The sequence below is a fragment of the Arvicanthis niloticus genome, chromosome 6 (assembly GCF_011762505.2).
Source record: "Arvicanthis niloticus isolate mArvNil1 chromosome 6, mArvNil1.pat.X, whole genome shotgun sequence".
NCBI classification, from domain to species: Eukaryota; Metazoa; Chordata; class Mammalia; order Rodentia; family Muridae; genus Arvicanthis; species Arvicanthis niloticus.
Window position 1 is genome coordinate 35,612,605 of NC_047663.1, and position 19,292 is coordinate 35,631,896.

General features: G+C 38.8%; 1 protein-coding gene across 5 annotated transcripts in view; it reads left to right on the forward strand.

Moving 5' to 3' along the window:
- Positions 1 to 19,253, forward strand: part of Rps6kb1 (ribosomal protein S6 kinase B1) — a 44,047-nt gene extending 24,794 nt beyond the window's left edge. For 2 of the 5 annotated variants that reach the window (XM_034504506.2, XM_076936091.1), the window contains exons 8-15: positions 522 to 612; positions 768 to 858; positions 1,503 to 1,610; positions 2,199 to 2,261; positions 2,417 to 2,494; positions 8,907 to 9,014; positions 11,507 to 11,619; positions 12,699 to 14,350. In XM_034504506.2, coding sequence (XP_034360397.1) covers positions 522 to 612; positions 768 to 858; positions 1,503 to 1,610; positions 2,199 to 2,261; positions 2,417 to 2,494; positions 8,907 to 9,014; positions 11,507 to 11,619; positions 12,699 to 12,936 — 890 coding nt within the window. In that variant the 3' untranslated portion in view covers positions 12,937 to 14,350. Of the gene's footprint in view, positions 1 to 521; positions 613 to 767; positions 863 to 1,502; positions 1,611 to 2,198; positions 2,262 to 2,416; positions 2,495 to 8,906; positions 9,015 to 11,506; positions 11,620 to 12,680; positions 14,351 to 19,067 lie in introns of those variants that run through there. The other 3 variants (XM_076936092.1, XM_034504508.2, XR_004607031.2) reach the window with 3 other exon arrangements.
- Positions 19,254 to 19,292: the final 39 nt, after the last annotated feature.

Genomic DNA, 19,292 nt, shown 5'->3' on the forward strand with positions numbered 1-19,292 from the left:
GAGACAGGGTTTCTCTGTGTAGTCCTGGCTGTCCTGGAACTCACTCTGTAGACCAGGCTGGCCTCGAACTCAGAAATCCGCCTGCCTCTGCCTCCCAAATGCTGGGATTAAAGGCTTGCGCCACCACTGCCCAGCCTATAAGAACTCCTAAGTGCAACAATACAGTTGAAGTATGCCATGAATTTTGTTTGAATACAGAATGTTTACTAAGGGTATATATTACTTATGCCAGATTTTCAAAGGTGCTTTTTCAGGACAGAACAGAATTCTGTATATAGTTAAAGCCAGAGCTTTAAACAGTTGCATTAGTTTTTGTATTTTCTCCTCCTGCACTGATTATATCACTGGCAGTACCCTGTCTTTAAGTAGTTTTTAACCTATAGTAGATACGGCATCTACTTCTCAGCATCTTCAAGAAAAGTTTTAGAAAGGAAAAGCTAAATGGAAATCTGTGTGCTATGTTCAAATACTGCATATTCTTGAAATTCTCAGAATAACCATACTTTAATCTTTCATTGTAGGTCACGTGAAGTTAACAGACTTTGGACTATGCAAAGAGTCTATTCATGATGGAACTGTCACACACACATTTTGTGGAACAATAGAATACATGTGAGAGCTGCATGTTAAAAGAAATATAACTGGTTTGGGGGTAATATCTAACTTTTACCTGGTTTAAATTACTCTTAGTTTTTTTAGTTTAATAATTTTATTCAGATGATGTGAATGTGGGTAAATTGTAAGGAATGTTATTTTTCTCCTTGTAGGGCCCCTGAAATCTTGATGAGAAGCGGCCACAACCGTGCCGTGGATTGGTGGAGTTTGGGAGCATTAATGTATGACATGCTGACTGGAGCAGTAGGTGCACGTTAAACCTGCATGTGTTATGCTCTGTGCTGGATGGTTCCTAAGCCATTTACGGAGAGCACTGTGCTGTGCTTTTAGAACATGTTCAAAGCCCAAACATTTGTTGTTATCCGTACTTTAGCATTAATGTTGGCTTATAATTTTGAGGGAGCCCGTACTTTTAAAGATATTTTTATTAAAGTGACGTTTTGGGGCTGGAGAGATTGCCTAGTGGTAGAAGAGTGAAGTCTGCCCTAGCTCAGTTCCTAGCATCTTGTCAGGCTGCTCACAGCCTCCTGGAACTGTAGTTCCAGGGGAGCTGATACCTTTGGTTTTTGTGGGCACCCATACACATGGCACAAACCCACAATGCCATGTGTACACAGAATTAAAAATAAAAAAAAATTAGACTGACTTATGGCAAACTAATGAAATGCAGAGAGAGAAATAGGAGCATAAAATGAGATGCCTCACTGACCATGCAAGACTTCCAGGGTATTGATCCTTAGGGTTCACTACTTAAAGCCAGATGTCTTTGAGTTAACTATTTCTAAACATGCTTTTTTATCTCAGTGTATAACCATCCAATTCAGGAACTATATAATATTCTTAATTAAAATTTTGATTTATATACTAATTTTTTTTTCTACCCCTAGCCTCCATTCACTGGGGAGAATAGAAAGAAAACAATTGACAAAATCCTCAAATGTAAACTTAATTTGCCTCCCTACCTCACACAAGAAGCTCGAGATCTGCTTAAAAAGGTAGGACTCTTTTTTTTTTTTGTTTTGTTTTTGTTTTTGTTTTTGTTTTTCGAGACAGGGTTTCTCTGTGTAGCCCTGGCTGTCCTGGAACTAACTCTGTAGACCAGGCTGGCCTTGAACTCAGAAATCTGCCTGCCTCTGCCTCCCAAGTGCTGGGATTAAAGGCGTGCGCCACCACCACCCGGCAAGGTAGGACTCTTTAAATGACAGCCTCATCAGCAATGAGGCTTAATTTGGTAGAATTTGGTACACAGTGTATGCACTCTCCCCTTCTTCCCTTCCTCCCTCCCTCCCTCTCTCCCTCTGTTCCTCTCTCTCACACATACACACTTTCTCTCTCTTTCTCCATCTCTGTGTCTCTCTGTGCCTTTCTCTCTCTCTCACACACACAATGGATACTAAACAAAAATCTTGCAATTTTTTTAAAGCAGAGTACCTATTTAAAAGATTTTCATTTGTTCTCAAATATGATCTGGTATTAATAAATCATATTTCTTGAGCACACATACGGACAACCTTCTATAAAGGAGAAAGTCATTTCCATTAGCTACAGATTTTCACCAGTGCTTATTTTCTTTCCTCCCAAAGCTGCTGAAGAGAAACGCTGCTTCTCGTCTTGGAGCTGGCCCTGGGGATGCTGGAGAAGTCCAAGTAGGAACTAAGATGTTTGCTCTTTGGGGGAACATAATGCTAATTGTGCTTATTTGTGATGGTTATATTGGGCACTCATATATTTAGCTTATTTTATGATTTATGACTTTAGAAAGGTGCTTTATCATTTCAGTCATCCCCCTTGAATTTTCTAGGCTCATCCATTTTTCAGACACATTAACTGGGAAGAACTTCTGGCTCGGAAGGTGGAGCCTCCCTTTAAGCCTCTGTTGGTACGTATATAAGGAAGCATGTGATATGAGGGGATCTATAACTCATTTCCAATACTGGGGCTGAATCTTGGACCTCACACATGTCAGCCAGGTGCTCTATCTACACTGACACCTCAGTCCTGGTAATTCTTTGAAATAAGAAAAATCAGACAAACCAGGTGTAGTGGTGTACTCCTGTATGATAGTGTCTTTATTAATGACATCTGCAGTGACCATTTCCAAATAAGATCGATTTCTGAGGAACCAGGAATTTGAATGTCAACATATGAATGTGAGGTCAAGAGAACATACTTCAGTCTATAAAAATGCTTATGGTTAAAATAATGCTTATTTAACTTCTGTCTTTTACCTCAGAACCTGAGAAAATATGCTTTCTATTTTGGGGAAAGGAAGAGGAGAATGAGGCTGAAACCTTAGTTAGGGTTTTCATTGCTCTGAAGAGACACCATAACCAAGGCAATTCTTATAAAGGAAAACATTTAATTGGGGCTGTCTTCCAGTTTCAGAGGTTTAGTCCATTGTCATTCATGGTGGAAAGCATGGCAGCCTACAGGCAGACATGGTGCTAGAGGAGCTGAGACTTCTACATTTTGATCCAAAGGCAGCCAAAAGGAGACTATCTTCCAGGAAGCTAGGAGGAGGATCTCATTTCCCACTCCCTGGACTAAGCATATTCAAACCACCACATTCTTCTCCCTATCCCCCACAGGCTTGTTCAAATACATGAGTCTATGGGGGCCAAACATAGCCATAGCATAAAATCAAAAGTTCAGAGTCTCCTCTGAGATTCATGCAATCTTTTAACTATAATCCTGTATAAAATCAAAAAGCAGATCACATACTTCGAACATCACAGAATATACATTACCATTCCAAAAGCAAGACAGCAAACCAACTGGGCAAACTCCAAACTCTGCACCTCTATGTCTGATGTTAAGGTAGTCTTCATATCGACAACTTCCTTCATCTTTGTTGACTGCAACAACTCCTTTCTCTTGGGCTGGTCCCACTCTCTATTAGCAACTTTTTTCAGCAGATATCCCATGGCTCTGACATCAGTAAGCATCTTGGGGTATCCAAGGCAACTTCATTGTTACAGCTTATTATTTCAATGTCTGGGATCGACACATGATCTTCTGTGCCACTCCAAAGGGCTTGGGTCACTTCTCCAGCTCTGCCTTCTGTAGCACTCCAGGGTCTAGTTGACTCCACTCCACTGCTGCTGCTGTTCTTGGTGGTCATCTTATGGTCCTGGCATCTCCAACATGCTGGGGCTTTTCACTGAAACTAGGCTTCACCAATAGCCTCTTACAGGCTTCTTTCATAATGCTGACCCTCAGTTTCTTTGTATGACTCCTTCAGTCCTGGGCTATCAACTGTAACTGAGGCTTCAACAGCCTTCCCTGGCCTCTCACAGTGCCAAGCCTCCTCAGCTTCTCTTCATGCCTTCAAACCCACTACCACCTGGGTAATTCTTACACATTACTAAGTCTAGCTGCAGCACAAGGAACAACCTTGGCTATCTCTGGAATGTAGCTTCCTTGTGTTCTCAGAAAACACTTTCCAAAAGATTTCACCTCAGTGATGCTGGTCTCTTATTAATAATGGCTAATTTCTTAGCCCCAGTTGTACCACTAACTCTCGACTCTAAAGCCAGAGCCACATGGCTGAAGCTACTGAATCCTGCTGCTTAGTGGGGCTGGAACATAGCCCTTTGTTTTATTACATTATCACCATTTTTGTGTTTTCCATCCCCTTCACTACCTAAGTTTGGCTGTCTTGGAACTTGCTCTGTAGACTGATATTGAACTCAGAGATCTGCATGTCTCTGTCTCCTGAGTTCTGGGATTAAAGGTGTGTAACACCATGTCTGGACCTAAGCTTTTTTTGCTTGAACTTGATCTATTCCAGGCTGTCCTTGAACTCAGAGATCTATTTGACTCTGTCTCCTGGGATTAAAGGTATATACCAACATGCCTGGACCTAAGCTTTAATTATAGATCTTAGTCAAGTTGACAACTTGAGAATAGTCACAATCCACACCTTGACACATAATCATATCTCCTTATGTCCAAATGAAAACAATAATTAGGTCATAATAGTGCTTAACATGACATAATCTTCCCTCATACAACTGCAAATGCCTAAATTTAGCTGGATAGGAGTTAGCCCTGATAGCACCACTTACTTAATTCCATTTAATATCCTTGAACACAGGATTTAACTTCATTCCACTTCCTGGTGCCCCTTTACTCTTTGAACCATGAATTTTGTATTTTTCCTTTCTAAGCTTGCTATGCTTGATCAAAACACTCTTCATGAAAGTTAACCACAACACAGATTCTAAAACTGGGTTGTTTTGAGACCTCCTTTGTCAGTACAATTAATTAATCTGAATTTCTTCACCTTACCCTCAGGCAGATTCTTCTGACAAAAAGCAGCCACATTCTTGACCAAAATATCGAAAGAACACTCTCTAGGCCACATACTAAAATTTTTCTCCTCTGAAAAAATTGCCAAGCCAAAAATTGTCAAATCACCCTTGACACTACTGTCTTCTATATTCCTACTAGGATAGCCCATTAAGCCATGGTTAAAGCATTCTACAGCTTTCCAGATCCAAAATTCCAGAATCCACATTCCTCCAAACAAAATCATGGTCAGGCCAATCACAGCAATACCCCACTCCTGGTACCAACTTCTATCTTATTTAGGATTTCCACTGCTATGAAGAGACACCATACATAACCAAGGCAGTTTGTATAAAGGAAACCATTTAAGTGGGGCTGGCTTACAGTTTCAGAGGTTTAGTCCATTGTCATTCATGGTGGAAAGCATGGCAGCCTACAGGCAGACATGGTGCTGAAGGAGCTAAGAGTTCTACATCTTGATCCAAAGGCAGCCAGGAAACTAGGAAGAGGATCTCATTTTCCACCCCCATAGTGATACAGTTCCTCCAACAAGGCCACATCTCCTAATAGTACCACTCCCTGGACCACACATATTCTAACCTACACAGGCTGATAACTACTTGATCACAGAGCATAAGATGTCAACACATATAGGGCTAGAGAGATGCCTCAGTGTTTAAGAGCACTTGTTTTTTTTTGCAGAGGACCCAAGTTTTATCCCCTTTACCCATATGGTAGCTCACAGTGGTTCATAAGTACATTTCCAGGGAGCCAGCACTCTGATCTCCAAGGGCACTAGGACGTGCACACAGAAAATACTCAAGAAATTTATGTAAACCTTAAGATGTCTGCATACAGGTATAGATACAGGTATAGGGAGGATAATTAGCTCAGATACCTACTTCTTAACTTCAGAAATGATCAGGTCATCCCTTTTAAAGTGTAACACATTACAGTTATACAACTGACCAATTGTTTATTTTGATTTCCCATTTTCCTCATTATTTTCAATAAGATGTCAGTCTATGTATAGTTTTAAGTGCTCTTTTTCTTACTATATACAGATATCCTCTCATATCTTCTGGTCCATCTGTTTGTAGAATTCCTCAGGTTAGAAAAGTGGGTTTTTTTTTTTTTTTTTTTTTTTAGATTTTATGTGTATGAGTATTTTGCTGCATATATAGATAATATGCAGTAGATTTTGTGTGTGTGTGTGTGTGCGTGCATGCGTGCACCTGATATTTGTGAAGGTCAGAAGTGGGCATCAGATGCCTTGGAATTGGAGTTATGAATGGTTGTGAGCCACTATGTGGATGCTAGGAACGTAACCAAAGTCTTTTGGAAGAGCAGCAAGTGCTCTTAATATCCAATCCATTTTTCCATTCCTGCATTCCTTACATTTTAATTTTTGCTCATTTTATCCCCATTGTGTCATTTACTATGTTTATCTAGTTTCCAAATTAAGGAGCTTGGGATACAGATGGAATTCTTTCTTTGGGGGGTGGGGAGGGGTTTTGAGTCAGGGTTTCTCTGTGTAGCACTGGCTGTCCTGGAACTCACTCTGTAGACCAGGCTAACCTCGAACTCAGAAATCCACCTGCCTCTGCCTCCCAAGTGCTGGGATTAAAGGCGTGCGCCACCACCGCCTGGCTCAGATGGAATTCTTCATGCTATTTGCTTTGACAAGGAAGCTTATCTTACAGTAAAGTTTTATTTCTTTTAGAGCTGTTGGTAGTCATTAATGAATGCCTGTAAGTCAATAGTTCTTAACTAGGGACTAAAGGCTAGAAGCATTTTGGTTGTGTTGCAGGAGGGCTCTGTGCCTAGTACCTACAGTGTAAGGGCCAGCACATGACAGCTCTCTACTTTGAAGAATTATCAAGCCCAGGAGCTAGAGAGATGGCTCTGCAGTAAAAACTAGCATACTTGCTGCTTTCAGAGAACCTAAGTTCAGTTTCCAGCACTAACATAGTGTCTTACAGCTGTCTCCAGTTCCAGGGTATCCTACACTTTCTGGCTTCTGCAGGCACCAGGCATGCATGTAGTGCAAGCAAACACATAGATACATAAAATAAAAAAATTAAAAGAATTAAAATTATCAAGGTCCATAATGTCAGTAGTGCTGAGGTGAGAAACTCTAGTTCTGTATTCTCATCATCTTGTTCATTCTTTATTAGCCAGAAGTTTTCCATAAAGCAGACATCAGTTGTTTGGTTTTTCAAGGTATAATAGATACCAGGAATGTAGGCTAAATGTTTGGTTTTTTAAAAAATATTCTTAAAAATAATGAAGTAGCTCCTTAGTATCTTCTAATATTAAATAATGAATTATAAGATTTTTAAAAAGATTTATTTTGCTGGGCAGTGGTGGTGCACACACCTTTAATCCCAACACTTGGGAGGCAGAGGCAGGTGGATTTCTGAGTTCGAAGCCAGCCTGGTCTACAAAGTGAGTTCCAGGACAGCCAGGGCTACACAGAGAAACCTTGTCTGGAAAAACCAAAAAAAAAAAAAAAAAAAAAAAAAAAAAAAAAAAAAAAAAAAAAAAAGATTTATTTCTTTATTATGTATATAGTATTCTTTCTGTATACCTGCAAATCTCATTATAGGTGTTTGCTGGGAATTGAACACAGGACCTCTTGAAGAGCACAGTGCTCTCAATCTCTGAATCATCTCTTCAGCCTGAATTATTTAAATTTTAGTGTTATTATGAACTTGGTCTTAATATTTCAATTTGTTCTAGCAATATTTTTCTTCCTTTTTTCTTTGTCCTCTTCTTCCTCCTCTCTTCTTCTTCCTCTTCCTTCTCTTCCTCCTCCTCCTTCTCCTCTTCCCTTTCTCTCTCTGTCTCTCTCTCTCTGCCTGTCTCTCTCTCTCTCTCTCTCTCTCTCTCTCTCTCTCTCTCTCTCTCTCACACACACACACACACACACACACACACACACACAGAGCACAGGCTGCCCTAAAGCTCACATTTTAGCCAAGAATAGCTTTGATCCTCTTGCCTTTACCTCCTAAGTGCTGGATTGATTACAGGCATGTATCCCCATGTTCAGCACAAGTCATGTTTTTAAATTGATATTTCTTCTATTTGGTTTACGAGTTAGACTAGACACATCATGAAAGGAAGAAATTAAAGGAATCTGGTGCATAGAACTTACATGAAACTATTCTTTAACAAGAAAATGTACTCAGAGCAAACCACCACTTTATATCCGTAAGATGTGAATTAATCCACAAGAAGACTCTCAGGACAGGGAAAGTTTGATGTTGGTGTGTTTCTTGATTGCACATGCCCAGGCAAGTGCTTTACATGGAGTGTAAACAAAGTTTACATCCTGGGTGGCTAACTCTGTCATCTTATCTCTGTGCCTCATTTGAGCTTTTCTTCTACAGTTCACCAAACTTACTGTAGATGTACAGTGCCCATTGAGCACATTATCTCTAGGAATTTATTGAGTGGCTAGATAAACTAAAGAGTTATGAGGGGAAACTGATATTCACTTTTAATAAGGATGGTAACTACTGAAATCTATGTTAATTCATATATAAAATTTGAAGATGTAGGCTTTGGCTCACTGGTAGACCATTTGCTTGCCTAGCAAGTGTGGAAGCCCTGGGTTTGAACTCAAGTACCATCCATATACAAAGGGATGATGCCATGGGGCTGGAGAGAATCCCAGCACCCATGTAATTGCAGTTCTACGGATCCAACATCTTCTGGTCTCTGTGGGTACCAGGTACACATACAGTGCATGGAAATATATGCAATCAAAACACCTGGACATAAAATAAACATTAAATTTTTTTTTAAAAAGACACTGATGTAAATATACCATTGACATTCTTTCTACCTGCATTTTTTTTCTTTGTGGCTGCTAAAATTATTCTCATGTTTTATTACAGTCAAACCCTGTGCAAAGAATATAGGGCTTGTGGCACTTTTGATTGATAGGAATAATATAGACTATTCACCATTTTCTAACCATTGTTCTTATGAAGCAATCTGAAGAGGATGTAAGTCAGTTTGATTCAAAGTTTACACGTCAGACACCTGTTGACAGCCCCGATGACTCAACTCTCAGTGAAAGTGCCAACCAGGTCTTTCTGGTAAGTGAAAGGAATTTAAGTCCATGCAGCCATAGGAAACTTAAGTATGATGCAGTGAGAAGTGGGAAGCCTTAATGACTTTGCTTTTAAGCCATTTCCTTGATATCTTACTGGTACCTACAAATTGATTTTCATAATCTTAACATTCTGTTTTAGAAATTACAGTGAGAATGTTTGAATCTTTGGAGTGGTTCATGTTTGGTTGAGTGGTAGTGACTTCAGTGATGTGTGGCTCAGCATTACCAACAAAACCCAACCAGAATACAACTGTTTTATTCCCAGATAGTCATCATAAAGTATGGACACTATGACCAGGCACTGCTGATGCACATTTTTGATGCCAGCACTTGGCATCAAAAATGTGCAGAGGCAGTCAGATCTCTTGAGTTTGAGACCAGCCTGCTCTACAGAGTGAGATCCAGGATAATGATGATGATGATGATGATGATGATGATGATGATGATGATGATAATAATGATGATGATAATAATAATAATAATAATAATAATAATAATAATAATAGTTTGTTGGCATATTTGTGTAGCTCTTTTATTTGGTTCTTATACCTCTACCTCCTTCCCAATCCCCCAACACTAGGAAGGAGAGGAAGAAGGCTAGAGGGGCAAAGGAGCATAGACTTCTTTAAATTATTTCCTGCTGACTAGGGCTGTCAGCTTCCTAGGCACAAGTCCAGTCTCTCCAAGCAGCAATCCAGCAAACCAGCAATTCAGCAAATGCAGCAGCAGGGACCAGTGGCAGCAGCTGCCTCAGTCCCTCTCAAGGTTCTCAAGTTTACACCCTCTCCAGAGTCCCCAGAATTAAACCATCTGCAGCTGGCAAAAATCATGCCCCTCTTAGAGTACCAGACAGTCATAGTTAACAGCTTTAGATAAACTAAAGCAGCTCCATATCCCACATCTGGGATTAAAACAAAACATTCACAAAACATAATTGGATTTTCAAAGAAACCAAAACTCTCAATACAATGGTTACTATCAACCTAATTCTGCAGAACATTTGTAATGTTAATTAATATTTGATAGCAGAAATATTGATTCGTCTTTGATAATAAATGCATTAGTTTTTATTGAAGAGGTGTCTGTGTACTGTATCTCTAGTTCAAAGTTTCTTTAGAAATTAATCTAAAAATAGCAAGGGACATAGCTCAGTTGAGAGCATATACTTAAGTGTGGCCTAGAATTTGGTCTCTAGAACAGCTAAAAATAACTAAGTAAACCACTAACATCCCACTTACCTGTATATTTCAGTTTTAATAACCTCAAGTTTAACAAATATTTAATCTCCTGGATAATATCTCATTAAAAAATTAATGGAACTATTTTTAAAAAATACAAACTTGTCTTTAGTCCCTAGAACATACAAAGAAATGGCCTTTGAAACCACAGTGTACAGTGAGGAGCTGCACCTTCCTTTTGGGCTCTACCTAGAGTCTAGCGGCCTGTGATGCTACTGCTATGCTTATGCTCACTCAGCTGGTAATGCATAGATAGGGAAAGCATGTAGGCAACAGGACTAATGACTGAACAAACAAATGTGCAGCAAGAGGAGAGGCGGGAGCCAAATAAAGACAACCAAAACTAAAACAACAGCATTTGTGCACTGCACAGTAGAAGTTTCATAATGGTGGCACTTGATCACAAAACAAAACAAATGTGGCTCAGTTATTATTATTGTGTTGTACTCTTGTAGAGGAACCTGGATTTAGCTCCCAGCAACTGTTAGGTAGCTCAAAATTGCATGTAATACAGGTTCAAAGGATCTGGATGCCTCATGTCCTCAGGTGTCTGTACTCATATGCACATACCTACATACAGACATGCATACATATACAGAATTAAAAATAAAATATTAAAAAATTAATTTATACTACTATTGGTGTGAAGGAAAGGTCGCACATGCTAAGTCAGAGAATTCTAATTTTGGCTTAGTAAGCAACTGTTTTAGAATATTAATCCTAACTGATTTTATAAATACATATGTGTGTGTGTGTATAGATATGAGTGTGTGTATAACATGTAATCTATATAAACAATGGGTAGCTGGCAGTGCACCAATTTATGTTCATCTTTATAGGCAACATTTTAATGTTCAAGCTACATTTCCCGCAGTTGTCTTTTCTTCCCTATTACTAACAATGTAGTAAAATTTTGTTAATTAGCATATCAGGCTTAAAAAAATGTATAAAAATGCCACATGTGGTGGTGCTTGCCTTTAATCCCAGCACTTGGGGAGGCAGAAGCAGGTGGATCTCTGTGAGTTCAAGGCCAGCCTGGTCTACAGAGTAAGTTTTAGGATAGCCAAAGCTATACATAGAGAAATCCTTTCTCAGAAAAAAAGAAAAAGAATATGGAGGAATATACACATTGGTGATTTTAGTTGTACATCATAATGTTGGTGTCTCAGACTAAAAAGCCATTTTCTTGATGTGTGTGACCAAACATCATCCTGTAGTATATTGTGCTGTTTTTCAGGGTTTTACATATGTGGCTCCGTCTGTACTTGAAAGTGTGAAAGAAAAGTTTTCTTTTGAACCAAAAATCCGATCGCCTAGAAGATTTATTGGTAGCCCACGAACGCCTGTCAGGTATTTCAGACTCTTTTTATTCTTTTTTTCTGTTCATGTTCTTGTATCCGTGTTTGTGTGTATGCAGGTTCAGGTGCATGCAGAGAAAACAGCCTTAGATGTTACTCCTCAGGTAATCTCCATCTCTCTCATTGGCCTGGAACTTGGCTCGAATGGCTAGGGAGGGCCAAGAAACCTATTTGTCTCCTCCTCAGTGCTGCGATTACAACCATGTGCCATAGTACCCAATTCTTTTTCTTACATGGGTTGTGGGTATTGAACTCAGGTGCTTGTGCTTGCAAGGAAAACATTTTTTTTAAGCCTAGAAGAAAATAGCTTAAGAAATGCATGTTTGCCTAATATAAGCATAACATCCATCTTCTCACACCAAGTGTCCTCTTTATGCATTTATCAACATTTTATATATGCTGCATAGTATATGTATAATACATAGAATACAGAATCTTTCCTTCCTGATAGATAGAAATATACACAAATCTATGTACCTACCAAGTTATGCTAAATGTACCTGCACACAGTATACACACATTTTTTTTTTAAAAAGGTAGTAGTAGAAAGCAGAGAAAAGATGAGGCTTCCATTACCTATGGGCAACATGGTCTCGCTGGTGAAGTACCTTCTAAGAATAAAGAAAAAGATAGCTATGCAAGAAAAAAAAAAGATACAAAGTATTGGAGGCAGAACAGCAGCCAGGACAAAGCCCTGGGGAGGGGAACATGCTTTTTGGAAATAAGTTAGAGTTCTTGCAATGTGGTAAATAAGGAAAATGGCCAGTAATTTGGGAAAGTCTTTTATTTGAAGTGCAATCAGAAGTCGTTTTTAAGTGGGAGCATAAAATGACTTAACAGTATGTCATTAAAGGCTTTAAGGGTCAAGCATAGAGGTAAGGAGGCTGGTGTGGACACACTAGCTATTAGTCTAGGGGAAAGATGGCTCAACCTTTGCCTTTGGGACAGTCCACATGAAAATAAAATTAGATAAATAAGGTCACATCGCCGTTCCCTTTAAACACAAGGGGAATATTTCTTGTTAAGATGATCCTTGAGACAAATGAATGATAGCTCTTCCTTGTCTTAAAGCCCAGTCAAATTCTCTCCTGGGGATTTCTGGGGACGAGGTGCTTCAGCCAGCACGGCAAATCCCCAGCCACCTGTGGAATACCCAATGGAAACAAGTGGAATAGAGCAGATGGATGTGACAGTGAGCGGGGAAGCATCAGCGCCACTTCCAATCCGACAGCCCAACTCTGGGCCATACAAAAAACAAGCTTTTCCTATGATCTCCAAACGGCCAGAGCACCTGCGTATGAATCTATGATGAAACAGTGCTTTTATTAATGCAGATGCAAAAAGGAAACAAATCTGGGAAGGGGATGTGTGAGCATCCGGCAAGATAAGAATGAGAATCAAAAAGGCAGTCTCAAAGAGTCAGTGTCATTACCTGGAATGCTTTCGATAGAGGAAAAAATAAACAATGGATTTAAAAAAATCAATCAATGGTGCAAAAAAAAAAAAAAAAAAAAAAAACCCACAAAAAACAAAAGCAAAATAGTATTGTGGAACCCACAGACACATCAACTGACTGGTTCCTATCCTAGCAACATCTCAGCGTTCACAAGGGTTCTCATGCTGGTGGCTGCAGACTGACAGTATTAGGGTAGGATGTTGCTTCCGAATCACCGTTGAAGTCTGACGATGTCAAATAAGGGTTATTCTAATAGGCAAAGTATGAGATTGCCTGTAATACTTGCAACTAAGGACAAATTAGCATGCAAGCTTTGTCAAACTTTCTCCAGCAACACGGAATCAAAGACAAAAGAAACTTATCGATTGATGTTTTACGTGCAAACAACCTGAATCTTTTTTTTATATAAATATATATTTTTCAAATAGATTTTTGATTCAGCTCATTATGAAAAACATCCCAAACTTTAAAATGCAAAGTTATTGGTTGGTGTGAAGAAAGCCAGCTTTTGTTCTTCTCTTGATGAAATAAAATGCAAATGAATCATTGTTAACCACAGCTGTGGCTTGTTTGAGGGCTTGGGGTGGACCTGGGGTGTTTATTTTTTTGTTTTAGTAACCTAGCTGCAATACTTGTCTGTTATACTAGGAGGGAAAAGTCTGTTTAATCATTTTTACTTGCAGTACTGCTGTATTTTAGGCGTAACTGCAAGCCTTGGGACAGGCAAAAGTTATATGATCTACATTGCATCCTTGTCCTGGGCCTGCACTACACTGGAAAAAAAAATATCACCACCTGTTCTTATACCAGTATTTGAGTCAAGCCCATGGCCAAGGAGGGCCAGAAGAGAGTCAGGCTAAAGTGTGTAATGAGGGCAGTAAGCAGGGAAATGGGCCTGCAGGGAGGAGGGTGTTGCCTCGGGCCATCCTCTTTCTGTCTCTTTACAGCATATCGGTATGGTTTTAGTTTCACTTTGTACTGTTGCTGTTTACCTTCCTTCCTTAACGGTTTTCTTTCTTAAGAGTCTAAAAAAGAAAAAAAAAAAAAAAGGTGTTTTTTCCCTCCTGTACTGGGGCTACATTTTTTAATTGTAAAAATATTTGATGGCCTTTTGATGAATGTCTTCCATAGTGAGTAAGAAAACCTAGTGGCTTAATTTAGGAAACATGTTAACAAGTCACTGTTTTTGAAATTGTAACAAAATCTACATAAATGATTTACAGGTACAAAGAATAAAAATAAAGGTAACTTTACTTTTCTTAACTACTTCCTGCCTTAAGGAGCATTTCCATGACTAGCTGGTGAAAGGGTTTAGTATCTGCAGAGCTTTATAAATATACTTCAGACATACTGGTCTCCCTAGATGATCACACAGTGAGTCCTGTCATACTACTCTGTTGGTCTTTTGTCTTCAGTCTGAACAACTCACTTGGTAATAATAGTTGCAGCCCTCGGGTTTCTTTATGCAGATGCTCTTGCTGTGTTCCTCATAGGATCCAAGCCATAAAATTCTTTATGCATGTCAGAACTAGTCAGGAATGACCCAGACCTTGCTTATTTAAATTGTAATTGAAGTGAGATCGGAAGAAATTTTTAACAGTGAGCAAAAATAGAACCTTGAGGGGCTGAAAAGATGACTCAGCAGTTAAGAACTCTGGCTACTTTTCCAGAGGTCCAGAGTTCAATTCCCAGCACACACGTGATAGCTCACAACTATAAACTTCAGTTCCTTGGATCAGATGCTCTCTTGTATGCATACATGCAGTCAAAACATTCATATGCATAAAATCTTTAAAACAAAAACAAAAAAACAGAGCCATGACAGATGATTTCAATTGTGGCCGTAAAAGTCCATCTTTGGACAGAGAAGGTTTTTTATCATTTAAATGATCACTCCTGATTCTCTGACTGTAACAGCATTTTGAGAACTTCATAATTGTAGCAGTAAATAAAAGCTGCAGTAATGAGAGTTTGTGGTATCTTAAAAAAATAGAACCACCCAAAAACCTGTGGCAATGCATATAGGAATCATTTCAGACTGCAAATGGCTCGTGCTACTCTGATATCTGTTTCCAAATGTGTTTACTAACTATAGCCTTGACTGCCTGGCCAAATTCCAACAAAACTTTTACACTAAATGATTCCTCCTTAGCTGTAGTTGCTAGTAATATGTGCACTGTGACCACCCCATAAAGTGTTAAACTATTCATATAATTACTGCCAGCAATAGTGGCAAATATTGCAGTGTTTTTGTGTAGAACACATTAACTGTACACCTTCCATCTACTTCCATCTACACAAATCTATAGCTTTTCTATCACAACACTAAGTGAAGTTGATCATGCTGTGGCAAGTTTATTGAGAAACTTTCATAAATTGATATCCCTACTATGACTGTGAAACATGTCAGGTGTCACATGAGTGTCACAGACAGAAAGCACATGCCTATGCAATATGGCCTATTCTGTATTTATTTGTAAAAACTGAAGCATAAAGTATATGTCAATACTAGTTTGAGTTTCTAAGAGAGGTGTTCATGCTTGTACCAGGTAAGTATATATATAAAAAAAGATTACGTGCTTTTTCTTTCATTACTTGATTATTTTCTTTAAAATCAGCTATTACAGGATATTTTTTTATTTTCTACATGCTGTTTTTAATTAATATGTACTCACTGAGCTGAAGTTTACTAAATTTGTTTTATAAGGTTTGTAGTGTTACAGAATAACTGGGATTTATAAACCAGCTGTGATTAACAATGTATTAATTATTGAACTTGAACCAGACCATTAGGAAAATTATGTTATTTCTTCCCCTTGTATGCTCTTAAAAGAATTTTTCCCCCATACTGTTTTTGAGATTATTTGAGATCTGAGGAGAGGATGCATGTATGAGACTCCATAAATTCAACATTCTGTACTATAGGTGACAACTATAAACAAAATGTATCTTAGCATTAATATCCTGAGCCTTGAATATCATATTTAATACAGGACCATTTTAGAAATATTCAGTTAGTTGTGTATTTCCTAGCTTACAAGGGCTAGTTCTAAGATATTCTCATGAGAAATGTTGAATTTATGAAGATTGGATTTTGAGGCATTGAAAATGAAAATGGTTAGTATCTCAAAAGATGTCAGTATCCAAACATCTGTGGTTTCGTCCTAGGAGCAGACATCCTCTAGCCAGACAGTCATTGACAATATTTGTCACACAGGGCCTATGGTTTGTTGCTGAACAACATAGTACTTTTCTCATGTGACTCAGCACTATAGCACAAGTATTGTTTCCCTGGATTCTCTGAAGGAGCATCTAAAAGACAAGTCTCTGACAGTGTTTGTCCTTTAAACTGTTTTCTTCTACCCCAAGTTGGCTTTGCATCTATTAAATAAGTTCTTCAGCTGCCTTATTAGGAGTTCTATGAGGGCAACACCTTTTCTGCTTTTCATCTTGTATTAGTTGACTGTGTTAAGATATTTGATTTCAGATTGAATGAATGTAAATAGAAATTAAATGCAAATTTGAATGAACATAAAAAAGAAGTGATTTTTTTTATTACCGGAGAGAAAAAAATTTAGCATACATATTTATTATAGTATATATAACAGATGTACAATTTTTTCATTAACATGTTAGATATGTTCATGTTATCATATTTAATAAACTACTTTTGTATGAAAAATGACAGTTATAAAACTTTCTCCCGAGATACTGGAACTATTTAAATATATAACATATTTTAGTGGTCACTCTATGTATTAAATGTTACAGATTCTTGTTATTTTTGAATATACTTGAATTGTTTGCTTTTAAAAATATTCATGCAACAAACAACAAGCTATGTGGAATCTAGCTTCACATAAAAATAGTAGGAATACTTTCTTGTATTAATAATCAACAGTTTGCCTAAGTACACCTCATAGCTAGCTTTGATAACGTAATGTTCCTGTGCAAAATAATTGTACAAAAAGTTAGCAAATATGTCAGTCAGATGGCTCCACAGTTAGGAGCAATGCTATGCCTTGCGGGGGGACATGGGTTTGGTTTCTAGTACCCACATAATAGTGGTTCATCACAACCATCACAAAATAAATCTGAAAAACAAAAAAATTGCCCATTTTGCCACATGCAGTGGTGCCTGCCTTCAGTCCCTGCCCCCAGGAAGCAGAGGCAGTTAAGAGTGTCTGCAGCTAGCCTGGTCTACAAAGCAAGTTCCAGGACAGCAAGGGCTACTCAGAAACCTAATCTTGAAAAAAAAACAAACAAAAAAACCCAAAAGTATCTCTAGAAAGGAGTTATAGTCTTAATCCCTGGTGGTTGGTAGCATTTCTGGCCCCCTTACCTCCCCTCCCTCTTTGGACATTTGTTTTTATGTGTGTGTTTTGCCTACATACGTCTGCATCATGTGTGTCGTGCTCAAAGAAGCCAGAAGAGGGCATAAGATCTCCCTGGAACTGGAGTTAAGGTGGTTGTTAGCTGCCATGTGGGATTCAACCCCAGGCCTCTGTTAGAACAGTGCTCTTAACTGCTGAGCCACTGCTCTGTCCCCTAGCAGTTCTTAATGCTGGTACAGTAAGTTTAGAGAGTATGATCTCAATTCACAAAATTGATGCTCTTACTTTGAGGTGAAAGCAAAGAAGATAGAATCAAGAGAAATGCTTCAGTTTATTATTGGTAATGAGTACCACACAACCTTATTACATTTTCTGGTTTTTGTTTTGAGACAAGATCTCTTTATGTAGCCCTACGTGGTCTGGAACTTGCTATGTAGACCAAGCTATCCTTGAACTCAAGAGGTCTGTCTCTCTATTTCCCAAGGCCTGGGATCAAAGGTATGAACCACCACATCTGGTGTCAATTTTAAAATTTTTTCAATGTAAAATTGTCATGTGTGTACACGTATCCCTATGTGTATGTGAGGTCAGAGAACAGCTAGCAGAAGTTGGCTCACTTCTTTCATTCATGTTAGTTCTTGGGACCAAACTTAAGTCATCCGGTGTGGCAGCAAGTGCCTTTGTGCACTGCACTAGCCCCATCACACTCTTCCATCCTTCACCCCTGCAAGACAGGGTTTCTCTATATATAGCCCTGCCTGTCCTGTAACTCGTTCTGTAGACCAGATGGGCATCAAACTCAGATCCACCTGCTTCTGCCTTTTAAGTGCTAGGATTAAAGTATTTGCTACTACTTACTGCTCATTTTCTATTTTTAAGTGCTACCTTTCTGGGAAAAAACCCTGCAGTCTTCTACAAACTTGTTTTGTTATTTAATCATATTTTAAAAAAACCAAGCTGCCTTAACAGCTATTAGGTAAGTGCAAGTGTTCTAAGAGGGCTGAATGTGGTAGTTTTGAATAGGAAGTCATTTCAGCTGACTTTCACAGCCAAATTTTAATCACAGATTGCTTTCTTCCATTCATTCCTTGTATATCTAATACAACTAAACTTCACCACAAAGCCAGGAAGATGATTTAATGTACTTAGCGGGGATTCTCAATAGGCAAGGTGTGTGTGTATAATAGACACACATACAATATACACATATATAGAGTGGCTGAATACTCATTTGAAAGTAGTAGTAATGTGGCATTTATCTGGTTGAGTGTATTACAGTTTTCCTGTACCGCTGTCAATATTGGCAGTAGCTGTGCAGACGTGATTTCACTTATGACACTTGGTCACTATTCTTAGTCAGGTGGTGGTGGCACACACCTTTAATCCCAGCATTCAGCATAAACTCTGGCCCTGGAAGAGCAGTACAGGTTCTGATCTGCTGAGCCATCTCTAGAACCCAGTTTAGTCTTACACTGAAAATTTGTTTTTGCCTCAACTTCTCCTTCCCACCTTCATTTCCTTGTTACTGATGATGAATGGGTGGAAGCCTTAACTTAGCAGCAGCAGCCCTTCAGACATGGTAAAGATTTCAGACTCTTCAGAGGAAACATGAGGAAAGATAAAGTGCTCCATTACCTTTTCTTCTTGCAGAAATCAGCTGGAGATGACTAGCACCAAATGTTCTGGCTTCCCCTGAGTGAAAGTTGCTGTTTTCACCCTTTCTCCTCGATGTGGAATTCAGCCAGGACACGTGCACACTAAGCAGGCACTCCACCAACTCTTGAGTGCAAGCTTTCATATCTCAACGGATGGTGATTATAAAACTTGTGAGCTACATCCCCAGCCCACATTCAAATCATTTTATTTCAAGCTATT